This window comes from Anguilla anguilla, chromosome 5, assembly GCF_013347855.1.
Source record: "Anguilla anguilla isolate fAngAng1 chromosome 5, fAngAng1.pri, whole genome shotgun sequence".
NCBI classification, from domain to species: Eukaryota; Metazoa; Chordata; class Actinopteri; order Anguilliformes; family Anguillidae; genus Anguilla; species Anguilla anguilla.
In genome coordinates, this window is record NC_049205.1 from 64,832,865 (window position 1) to 64,845,691 (window position 12,827).

The window sequence follows — 12,827 nt, forward strand, 5'->3', positions numbered from 1 at the left end:
TAGGTGGTACAAACCGTTCTTCTTGAGGAATGATGTCATAATGAGGTTGTTTACCAGTAGTGATGATGTCATAATTACATTCCCCAACTGGTGGAATGATGCCGTAATCACAGGATTGCAGGCTGCCAGTCACATTGGTCGGAACAGTTTAATGATCTTCACCTGGGTATTTATTTTATTTGTTCAGTGAAATTCAGTATTTATTTAACTCTATCACAATATCAAAGAGAAACTTTGTACAGTTGGTTTATGTTCTGATCCTACTCGTAACACGGAGCTGTGTCATTAAAATTCATATTTAATTTAATAATCATAACACATTAATGAGGTTTTTGTATACTCACTATCTCTCTCTGTTCTCCCTGCACAGTTCCTGTATCAAAGCCCCATATCACCATTACTCATAATGAGTACCCCTGCACTATACTGTGTGCTGCGGACAGAGGGACAGGAGTGACCCTTTCCTGGTACAGAGAGGGTGAGAAGGGTTATGGCAGCTCCCCAGTACGCAATGCCCCATACCTGGATCTGCCTCAGACAGTGGAGAGGAGCGGTACATACACCTGTGAGGCGAGGAACTCAGTCAGTAATGAGACATCAGACCCTCTCACTGTGGGGGCCCACTGCACAGGTGAGCTTACTGCACCTCATTCACACCTGCTCACATCCATGCACGCTAGTTATTAATGGGGAGGAAAGGGCTTTTAAATCAAAAAAGTGTCTTGTGGTTTATTTTTGTTTATGGGGGGGGGGGGGGGGGGGGGGTTGATTGTGTTATTTCTGTTATATGTGCTCTATTATATTGTTGCATGACTTGATCTTCAGTCACCCTCCTAATCTCCGTAATTGAACTTTGACCTGCTGTTTCCTCTGAATGGCAGCTCTCTCAGCTTCACACTACAATCATTCTATTGAAGAGGATCAAATCTAGACTCACCAGCATGTGTTCTTACCAAAGCCAGCTAATCATGGATCTTGTCTGTAATAAAACACCAATATCCATGTGTGGACTCAGTCAGTGGGTTTACATGATGTTTGAAAAAGTCGATTTATTGTATTAGTCCAGCTAAACCTGGACTTTTAAAAATCATGCAAACACCTTAGTCTGACTGAAATCGTAGAAAGTCAAATTTTTCAAAGTCGGACTAACATAGATAATGCGGTTTCGGGTCGATTTACTACGGCATGTATACGTTTCAAGCGGACTACAGTTGGCCTAGGCCTTCTGCGCATGTTCCGTAATTTACACAGCAGCTGTACGCTTACAGTGGCCAAGCGGAATCGATAACGTTTCAGAAAATATATAACTTAAAAGATTTAATTCAATCTTCTTCTTGGACTTTTGCCGGTTATTGAGAGTGTGACAGAAAATTTCGGTGCCGCTGACTATAATCAAATGTTTTTCACATTTATCGTTAAATTGAGCAAGTACCATTCAAAGTACATTTTTATGGGTTAGTGCTGTCCGATTGTGCTAGCTACTTCACGTTAACCTTGTACGGCGATCAATAAAGGCTAACAGCACAGTACCACTTAATTATTCTCACTTCTATCACCACTGTAATGAACTAAAAAAAAGGCGACAGACGACCATTTCTGTGAAAAATGCATTGTTGAGCTCACGTGCATACACTGCTGACGACATTCTAAAGCTCCGTTTTGCCGTCCCTAGTATCATGGCGAACACATTTCTGGACAGATGACGAGACCAACTTTATGCTATCGCACCTAAAGGAGTTAAATATCCTATAATACATGGATGGAAGAAGAATGAGGAATGGCGAACTATTCAAAACAGTTGCGACAAAACTGGAGGAAGCAGGTTAATTATGAAACAGATCAGAGCACAACACAATGCCTTCCATTCATTCCTTTAAGTTTCATTCATATTATGTATCCCCACGGGATTCACAGTAGCTTGTTCGTATGTATTGTTTACTCACTGCTCTGTACTGAAATAAAGGACCAGGACTCTGCTGTGAGAGATTCTTCACCTCAGTGGTTAAATGTTTCAGTTATATTCAGTATCATGACAGAGCCTGCGGTATGGGTGTTTTTCTTTCATTGTCCCTCTCCCTCAGAAACTTGCTATGAATTCACTAATTTTGTACCCAGTTACAGAGACATGTTTCCAATTTATTTTAATAGTCATGCTATCCTCCTTGGCAACAGTTTCCTCATCTTTAAGCTACCGTATGCTCTCCTCAGAGTAGCTGTTGCTCTCAGACAAGCTCATCTTGGTCTCTTTCTTACTCTACAGGAGTTCTTTAGGAGTGTGTGTCTGTTCTGTACACATGTTCCTGTGCTTTGATTGGCTGTCCATGTTGTTTGTCTCTGAGTTAGCCTATTCCTGTAGTTTGATTGGCTGTCCGTGTTGGATGGCAGAAATGACTCAAAAACCTCAATGCAAATTTCTGCCTAAATGAATAGAGGCAATGAGTTATTTTTGTAGAGTGTAGGTGTGTCTGGACTACAGGGCCAGTATCCATTGGCTGTAAGTGTGTCTGTACTGCAGGTACAGTACCATTGGCTGTAGGTGTGTCTGTACTGCGGGTACATTACCATTGGCTGTAGGTGTGTCTGTACTGTGGGTGCTGTACCATTGGCTGTAGGTGTGTCTGTACTGCAGGGGTAGTATCCATTGGCTGTAGGTGTGTCTGTATTGCAGGTACAGTATTATTGGCTGTAGATGTGTCTGTACTGCAGTACCATTGGCTGTAGGTGTGTCTGTACTGCAGTACCATTGGCTGTTGGTGTGTCTGTACTGCAGGGGCAGTATCCATTGGCTGTAGGTGTGTCTGTATTGCAGATATAGTACCATTGGCTGTAGGTGTGTCTGTATTGCATGTACAGTATTATTGGCTGTAGGTGTGTCTGTATTGCAGGTACAGTATTATTGGCTGTAGGTGTGTCTGTACTGCAGTACCATTGGCTGTAGGTGTGTCTGTATTGCAAGTATAGTACCATTGGCTGTAGGTGTGTCTGTATTGCAGGTACAGTATTATTGGCTGTAGGTGTGTCTGTACTGCAGTACCATTGGCTGTTGGTGTGTCTGTACTGAAGTACCATTGGCTGTAGGTGTGTCTGTACTGCAGAGGCAGTATCCATTGGCTGTAGGTGTGTCTGTACTGCAGGGGCAGTATCCATTGGCTGTAGGTGTGTCTGTACTGCAGGGGCAGTATCCATTGGCTGTAGGTGTGTCTGTACTGCAGGGGCAGTATCCATTGGCTGTAGGTGTGTCTGTATTGCAGATATGGTACCATTGGCTTATGTTTATTAATTAGCGAGAAAGCACAGCCAAGCGGAAAGACATGCAGTAGCGAGTGAAGGGACCACAGAGACTATTCCATCATTTTCCATGTTATAACCCATGGACTCTGTCTGTCTCCTGCTCTCTTTCAAAGCCACATGCAAGATGTGTGTCAATCTGGTTATTTTTTCATCTAATATATTTATACAGTATGAAGTTAACGTTAGAAAGGGCCATTGAGAGTTTCCCACTAACTCTGCAGAGGAATGTAGAGAGTCAGGTTGCAGTGGTTTGGTTATTTCTTCATCTTCCCCTTGGCTGAGTGCTGACAGGTTCACACACTGATGCAGGTGAGAGTCCAGCAGGTCACCTCTGCCAGTCTGCGTATGGATGGGGGGGGGGGGGGCACTGGGGGGAGGGGGGCACTGGGGGGATGATGAGTGCGCAGAAATGAAAAAGAAGCAGGAAGCATTGTGATGCTGTGGATACAGGAGGGAGGGACTGGAGGAAGCACTTGTTCTATTCTATTGTTTCAGTGTACTCTGATTGGTGGAGCCCTCCCTTTCCTCCCACTGTGACATCACCACTGATATTTTATTGTCCCTGATATGGAGGAAGGAGAACATGCAAAGGCTCTTGATGTGGTGCTGAGCCCTTGTGTTTTGTTTACTTATTAGCACCTGTGAAACTGTTAGCCTGGCTCAGATATACCCAGGTCTGTACTAGGTTTTAATGTGATACATTTAATACAGAAATGAAGTTCATACTAAAGTACTCATTATGTATGATCTTTAAGTCAATTCCAAACCAAGAACCACATTTACTCGGGTTTAGTCACAGGTAATGAAACAGATCTCTCAAAAGTGTAATTCCTTGTTTACTAAAAGTTTGAAACGGGTCCATTTGACCCAAACTGAACACAGTATGCTTTACTGCATGCATTACCTTGTGCTCATCACTGATGGAGGCTTGTTTCTGTGTCTCCAGCAGTGAGTGTGTTTGGCCAGTCAGTGGAGCTGAACGGCATTCTGGGAAAGAGGATAGAGTTCCCAGCTGCAGTGAAAAAGGGCGGGAGTTTGATGCACAGCAGTGTCACCATTGGAGACGTGACAAGCGGTAAATTTACAACGCCCCCAAATGAGAGGTTCAACGGCAGGTTGCACTGGGACAGCAGCACTGGACTCTTCTCTCTGTCTGGGCTGAAGATGGAGGACATTGGAGAGTATAAAGTACAGAATACAGACCAGAACATAAATACCGTCTTCCAGCTGAATGTGTACAGTAAGTACCACTGTGACTCTGTCTATAGGATTGCTAATGCAGTAGTGTGTGTGTGTGTGTGTGTGTGTGAGTGTGTGTGTGTGTGTGTGCGTTTATGTGTGTGTGTGTCAAAAGTCCTAGATTAGCTTGAATCAAAAGGGAATTATACCCATATTAAATTGTATATGTTATCTTGTGAAGATGAGGTTACTTATGCTGCAGAGTCCCAGTCATAATAAACTCATGATTAGTTGACATTAGTTACATTTACATATTTTATATCATGGTTATTTCTCCCAATTTTGAAACATAACAATAAATTATTGTTGTTGTTGTTAGTAGCAGCAGCAGCAGCAGCAGCAGTAGTAGTAGTAGCAGCAGCAGCAGTAGCAGCAGTAGTAGTAGTAGCAGCAGTAGTAGTAGTAGCAGCAGTGTTGATTATATCTTATCTGATCACTATACTCCTTTGGCTCTTTGCTGTACCATTATAGCCCATTGTACCTGGACAGAACTACTTACTACAATACACACCTCTAACAAGGAACATGTGACTTTGATATACTGAGTACAGCAGCAACAGCTGCAGCACATTACTGTCACCAAGACCACTGATCAGAGGGCAGATTTTTAATTCAGGAAGCAGAGTTTCACACTTTAGGAACAACATTCTGAAATAAAAGTATATTACAGCTATCTGAAATATATACTTTGTGTAATTATGAGGCTAAATGTATGTATATTTGTAAGTTTCGCTTTGTAAAAAGAAACAGTCTTGCGATTTCTCTACTGTAATTTGATTATATGATGTCTGTAATTCGTGTTCATAACTGTTCTAATATATTATCATCTCTCTTTCACATATGTTCTCGGAAAATACTTTTGACCGCTGTGCCTAGAGGACAATGGTAAGTTACAGAGCAACACAGTAATGTTTTTAACCCTGCAGATATGATGTTTATGATTTATCGGTGTATAATAACACGTTATTTAAACCATTTTGACATGTTTCATTTTCTCGATTGCATGAGGGATCAGTTGCATATCATTTAGTTGAGCAGAATGCATCCGATCCTAATGTTCTTTCTCTGAACGTACAAGTAACCTTTCCATTAAGGTTTTCTATACAGGTCACATTTTATTGCCATGTTGGATTTTCAAAGTCCTGCTGTGCTGAAACTGTAGCTGCTACCAACCCACTGCTCTTATTCTGGAGGAATGATGTCATAATGAGGTGGCTTACCAGTAGTGATGATGTCATAAATATATGCCTCAACAGGATGAGTGATGTCATAATCACAGTAATGCAGGCTGCTAGTCACATTGGGCGGAAGTTAAATGATTGTTGCCTGTGTATTTACTTTACCTGTACAGTCAAATTAAGGATTGTCACATGGAACTTTGTACATTTTGTGTGCTCTGGCCCTGGTCTTGTTACTCAGAGCTGTGTGATCCAAATTCATAATTGACTCTAATTATTTATTTTTAATTATTCTGCATTAATAAGGTGTTTAAATGCTGTATTCATTATCTCATTCTTCTCTCTGCACAGTTCCTGTATCAAAGCCCCATGTCAGCGTCACTCGTGATGAGTACCCCTGCAAATTAATGTGCACCGTGGAGAGAGGAACAGAAGTAACCCTGTCCTGGTACAGAGAGGGTGAGAAGGAGAGCTACGGCAGCTACCCTGTACGCAATGCCCCACACCTAGATCTGCCTCAGACTGTGGATAAGGGCGGAATCTACACCTGTGAGGCCAATAACTCAGTCAGCAGAGAGACATCAGACCCTCTCACTGTAGGGGCCCACTGCACAGGTGAGCTTACTGCACCTCATTCACACCTGTTTACATCTATGCACATCCGTGCACACTAGTTCTTAATGCGGATAAAAAGGCTTTTAAATGGCACAGTGTATGGTGGTTTATTTTTTGGGGGGAAGGAGATTGTTTTAATTCTGTTATTTGTGCTTTATTACTTTACTCTATTGCTACATCACTTGGTGTTCAGTCACCTTCCTGACCTCTGAAATTAAACTCTGACCTGTGTTCTCTGAATGGAAGCTCTTTTGACTTCAAAATTCACACTAAAATGATTCTTACCAAAAAGTGTCAAATCTAGACTCACTAGTATGTATTCTTACTGAAACCAGCTAATCATGGATCTTGTCTGTAATAAAATGCTATTTCCCCTGTGTGGATTCACTGTGGCCAATCAGAGGCCCCAGGACAGCCTGTAAAGCTTGGTGAGGTCACATGTCCTCTGTGCTGGTGAAGTATTCCAGCACGAGCTACAAGCACATTGAGGCAAATTTGTATTTTTTCCTAATAATGAAATTAGTCTATTTCATAATAGCATGTTTTATGAAAGATAACTAATTATTTTCCAATAACGTAATCCTTTCTGATAATTATTGATGTTTTCTAATAACAAGATACAGTAACTACATGACAGCATTACACTCCAGAAATGAATGAATGAAACATGCATTTTTATAGCACTTTTCCAGACACTCAAAGTTCTTTACAGTGATGAGTGGGAACTCACCTCAGCCACCACCAATGTGTTGCACCCACCTGGGTGATGCACGGCAGCCATTTTGCACCAGAATGCTCACCTCACGTTAGCTGTGGTGGAGAGGGAGAGAACAATTTTTAGCCAATTAAATCAGGGGATGATTAGGAGGCAGGTTGAGAGAGCCGGGGTCGGAGTTTAGCCAGGACACCGGGGAACCCCCACCACTTTTTGCGATGAGTGCAACGGGGGTCTTTACTGACCAGTGAGTCACCTCTATAATGTGAAACCTCCATAATGAGGCGGCCTCTCTGCTCTGTACTGAAATAAAGGACCAGGAGTCTCCTGTGAGAGATTATTCTCCTCAGTGGGATAAATAATGTTTCAGTTGTATTCAATATCATGACAAAGCCGGCGGTACCATTGTTTTTCTTTCATTACTCCTCTCCCTCAGAGACCTGCTCTGAATTCACTAATTTTATATGGATCCAGCACACAGTTACAGAGAAAAGGCGTGTTTCCAGTTTATTTTAATAGTCAGGTGATCTTTCTGGACAAGGGTTTCCTCATCTGCAGGTACAGTACCATTGGGTGTAGGTTTGTCTCTACTGCAGGACACACAGCTACACACTTGAGTCTCTACTCTCTTGCAAATTCACACTTAAGTCTTATGTGTGTTTTCCAATGTCAATCAGGTTATTTTTCATCAAATATTGTTATAAAGTTAATGTTAGAAAGGGCTATTGTTTGGGGACCTGGTCTAAGTAGCACAATCAAAATTAAAACATGATCTGCACAGCTGTACTAATCACGGATGCCTTGCCTTTTTTACTGTGTGATCCTGAAGCCCCTGGACCTCCTGCTATTGGAGCAAACACTGGTCCCTCAGGTAAGAACCCACAATCCCCCTCTCTGTCCTCTACACACAGCTACACACTGGAGTCTCTGTGCTACACACAACTACACACTGGAGTCTCTGTGCTACACACAGCTACACACTGGAGTCTCTGTGCTACACACAGCTACACACTGGAGTCTCTGTGCTACACACAGCTACACACTGGAGTCTCTGTGCTACACACAGCAACACACTGGAATCTCTGTGCTACACACTGGAGTCTCTGCTACACACAGCTACACACTGGAGTCTCTGTGCTACACACAGCAACACACTGGAGTCTCTGTGCTACACACAGCTACACACTGGAGTCTCTGTGCTACACACTGGAATCTATGTCTTATAGTTCCCCCTTTTACACACAGTGAATTGTATAAGGAAGTAAATTATTGTTTTAACAGGATTTTGTGAATTGATGTGCTGATTTGCTCTCTGACTCAGATACAGTATCAGTAGTGCTGCTGTTGTGCACTTTGACCAGGTTTTGAATGTCTCTGTTTCTCTCTTTACAGGTTCCAGCACAGGGATAATAGTTGCCAGTGTTATCGCTGTTGTTGCCGTCCTCATTGCAGTCGTCTTTGCTGTTCTGTATTGCCGTAAGTATCAGTCACACTGCTTTGAGCTCTGGCAGTAATAAACATGGTCTGTGAAGCAGCTCCATTAGAGGTGAGATGAGGAGATACATCAGCAGATACAGTGGATGAAAGCATAATGCCATTCAGTAGCGCTAGCTCAGAATTTTAGGACAGCTGTTGTATTATGAGGTGTAAAGGTGTTATGAGGAGATAAAGGTGGTGGAAGGTGACAAGTGTTTATTAGTCTTTTAGCTTCACTAACATCTGTCTTTCTGATCATAGGTTGGGTTTTTTCATTTTAACCTCGTTGAAAGGAAACCACTTCAGAATTTAACTCAGTTTGATCTTAAAATCAAAATAAATAGATCCATAACAGAAGCAATCTTGTGATTCAAGGTACAATTATTAAAATATTTGAAATCCAGTATAGGGATTGAAACCATTTTTTCAATGCCAGATTTCTTTGTTGTTTTAGGTAACAGAAGGGAACACACAAGTGGTAAGCGTTCTTTTACTTTTTATATTTGTGCACTCGGACTAAAAACAAATCCTGAGGGAACAGCACAACAGAAAAACATACAGTGCAAAAATACACATTCCTGTTTCTCAAATTTTCAGAAAGATCACACACTTTCTGCACCTGAACATTTAACCTAGGGGAGAACTTTTTTAAATATCTGAATAGGTGATTGACCTGTATTTTGTGAGTCAAGGACACCGTTGGAGCCAATTCACACTTCACTCTTTGGTTTATGGTTTATTAGTATTCAAGGGACCTCTTACGGGGAGCACAGCAGGGGGCGCTGGTTTTTGAGGTACACATAAGGTGTGCTGTAGCAGAGCAAGAGGTGTTGCCTGATGGAGGAGGCATACAGTTTTCGACCGTGTCACCATGCTTATCACTGCCACTTGTAGGAGCTAGGCTAGCTGCACATTAGGGTGTTTTTTCTCCTTTTGTTTTGTTTGATTTCAATATTATTTACAACATCACAACTGACTACAATAATGGATCGGATCTGGAACATCAGAGACGAGAATGGTGAGCAAACACGCGTCAAAACAACTCGTATCAATCAGGTAGCCAAGAGACTTAATTGGTTTGTTTGAAAGTCAATACAGACACTCTTGTTTATTATTATTGGTGCTGAGCTTGACATGGAATGTGTGAGACACGCCCCACACAAACACACACAATCAACGGCAGCAGCTGTTTGCACTAAGTGTGTTTTTCACCAGCATGTTACTGCCTGCAGAACAGCAGGCCCTGATACTCCTGGTCTGGAGAAACAAAAATATGATCATATTATGGCCTTAATGAGCCAATATAGAGATTTTGCAACTACTAACTAAAAAAAAAAATCACTGAATTTATTTAGCCCATATTTATGGATAATTGCTGTCTGGAACCTGGAATTACTTCATTATTAATTTATATCCTGAAAACAGCAGAACAAACATAATTATTCTGGGAAAGCAGTGATTGGTTCACTGATATGCATTGAAATAGTGCTGGATCATATGCATTCAGAAGTAACACTGCTGTTTTTCTGATTGTAGTGCCAACCCAAGCCTGAAGGTAAGCATTCTCACTGTGATTCCATTCAGCCTCATTCATTCTTACATTGAAGGTGTGTGTGTGTGTATGTGTGTGTATGTATGCATGTGTGTGAGTGTGTCAGATAAAGTGGGAAAGAGAGAGTGTGTGTTTTTGTGTGTGTGTGTGTGAAGGCAGTCGCTTGTATTAACTTGCTGTTATCCACACTAACGTGTCCCCTGTCTGTCTGTGTCAGTGAGTCTGTACTTTTGTTGGTTTATCATTATTATTTAAATTAAACTTTCTCCCCACAGGGCTGATATGAACAGAGAGGGGGAGACTACACCCTCCTGCAACCCAACAGAATGATCTGTCAATGAGACCAGAGTCAGTCCCCTCCCCCACACTGAAAGATGACCAATCACAGTCAGTCCCATCTCCCTGACTCACTGAAAGATGACCAATCACAGTCAGTCCCATCACCCTGATTCACTGAAAGATGACCAATCACGATCCGTCCCATCCCCCTGATTTACAGATCAAAAAAAGTATTTGTGAGCATGTGTAATTGTAAAGATGTCTTATTGGACGTATATTGTAAAAAGTGAAAAGTATGTTTGTGCCACATTAAACATTATACTGCTGGTTTCAAACCACATTCAATCTTCTTCTGTTAGCTCAAGGAATTGATGTAAAGCTAATTTAAGTGCAGCACTGTCCTCTGCCTGACACCTTAGCGAGAGGGAGGGTGAGCAAGAGAGATGGTGAGAGTGAGAGACAGAGAGAGATAAAGAGAGAGAAAGAGATTTGGAGTATTTGGAGATTTGGTGGAGCTTGGGTGGAGGCTGCTCTCCTGGCCCGGGTGGAGGCTGCTCTCCTGGCCTGGGTGGAGGTTCAGAGCTCATAAAGGAGGCTGTTTACTGCTGGCCAGAGCGGTTAGTAGCAAGAAAGGGAGTCAGACAGAAGGCCCCTGTTGAAATGAAAAAGGTGAAAAAAGAGAAATGGGGGGGGGGGTAAAGGTTATTTCACATAAGTCCACACTGCCATTTGACCACAGGACCCTGAAATGTATGTACCTGCCATAAGACGCACAGAATAACTGATCATCTTTACTGACATGTTTCTGTCCAGTTGTTTTTCTGTGACTAAATGTGTTTTCTTACCGTAACCATGAGCTTTGTACTTATTCCAGTATGTGTAAATACCCAGAATGCATTATTTCTATTACATTGTAATAATAATAATAATAATAATAATAATAATAATAATACATTTTATTTATATAGCACCTTTCCAGAGGCCAAGGTTGGTTGACAGAGCAAAAGGTTAAAAAACAGCAAGTACAGTAAATACAGAAGGCAAAATGTATACACAGAAGGCAGTACAAGATAACATACAAACAACAAATATACATAGCAAGGCAATAGAGAAGCTAACGGTTAACTTATGCTGAAGAGGTGGGTCTTCAGTAGGGATTTAAAATTATTTACACTCTCTGTTTCCCTGATTTTCATTGGAAGAGGATTCCACAGAGAGAGGGCAACCACAGAGAAACTCTGTCTCCAAACATATGTGGGTGGGTCTTAGGGATAGTGAGTAGAGTGCCAGTATTAGGGGAGCGGAGGATGCGAGGGGGAGTGTACACAGCAAATGAGTGATGCACGGAGGGGCCAGGTCATTGAGAGCTTTGTAGGTGAGAAAAATAATTTTGCAATTTATACATGCCTTGGGAAGCCAGTGTAGGTTTTTTAGAGTGGGTGTGATGTGTTGCCAGGATCCAGTGTGAGTTACTGTAGCATTCTCGCTGCTGAGTTTTGGACCTGTTGCAGTTTAGTCAGTAGGGTATTAGGGAGGCCGTAGAGTAAGGAACAGAAATCAAGATGGGTGGTAATAAATAATCTGAATTAATTCGGCAGTGGAGGTGGATAGTGAAGGACAAAGGTGAGCAATATTTCTAAGGTGAAAAAATGATGTTTTTACCAGATAATTGACATGAGGTTGAAAAGTCATTGTGTGACTGTTCCTTTCATCCTCATGCAACTATTGAAAGTTTTCTATGATTGGTGCTAAAACAATAAAGCTTTGTGCTCAAAGAATACCAATGAACTGTGTCATTAGCTACACACTGCAACACTTTTGAATGAGTGACAGGTATAGTTCGCATCCCCCCTCGGACTCATGAAAACCTCTCATTACGCTGCCTCACTGGACAACTACAAATAAAACATTTAAACTATTGCATCTGTATAATCTTTGCAGGAAACTCATTTATACTTCTGAAATACAAATAAAATGCACCCAGACTTTAGATAGTAACTTGATGTTTTTTTTATCTTACCATCTGAAGACAATGTCATCATTCAAACTTTGTGTCACATCAAAGTGTCCAATAACAAAAATTGCCTAATGCAAGACATATAAATAAATGTATGAAACTTCTGGTCAATACCAAAAGAAATTATATTCCTCCAGAAAGGATATGTTTATACATTATTGTCAAGTTCATTTTACAAAATGTACAAGTCTTTGTATATTTGCAACTTCAAATAAATACAGATTGTAAAATACATACTGTACATAAATACATACACACATATGCAATACTTCATTATCCCTATGGGGCCATTTCCCTAGCAGCATGTAACATTCACATTTATGAACAGACATTTACACAAAGAAACATACATACAATCATTCACAATACGGGGGGGTACATACATAAATTCAGATCAAAATGAAAAATATTGAGGCCCATTAAATAAATACAGAATATTACAAACCTATCCACGCATATGTTTGC

The 12,827-nt window shown here is 41.3% G+C and overlaps 2 protein-coding genes and 1 long non-coding RNA gene across 6 annotated transcripts in view; 2 read left to right on the top strand and 1 right to left on the bottom strand.

Annotated features, from left to right (window-relative positions):
• LOC118227653 (titin-like) overlaps positions 1–12,827 on the bottom strand; it is a 128,548-nt gene that overhangs the window by 73,862 nt on the left and 41,859 nt on the right. The gene's annotated exons all lie outside the window — the stretch shown is intronic.
• The window catches only part of LOC118227654 (T-lymphocyte surface antigen Ly-9-like), a 237,213-nt gene that overhangs the window by 43,450 nt on the left and 180,936 nt on the right, over positions 1–12,827 (top strand). For 2 of the 4 annotated variants that reach the window (XM_035418387.1, XM_035418390.1), the window contains 6 exons: positions 371–631; positions 4,238–4,531; positions 5,407–5,415; positions 6,060–6,323; positions 7,868–7,909; positions 8,431–8,514. The exons of 1 other annotated variant lie outside the window; for it this stretch is intronic. In XM_035418387.1, the coding sequence (XP_035274278.1) occupies positions 371–631; positions 4,238–4,531; positions 5,407–5,415; positions 6,060–6,323; positions 7,868–7,909; positions 8,431–8,514 (954 nt within the window). The remainder of the gene's footprint in view (positions 1–370; positions 632–4,237; positions 4,532–5,406; positions 5,416–6,059; positions 6,324–7,867; positions 7,910–8,430; positions 8,515–12,827) is intronic. One more of the 4 variants, XM_035418389.1, reaches the window with a different exon arrangement.
• Positions 9,539–12,125, top strand: LOC118227661. The gene is made up of 2 exons (XR_004765323.1): positions 9,539–10,069; positions 10,342–12,125. It is a non-coding gene; the product is annotated as an uncharacterized LOC118227661 (long non-coding RNA).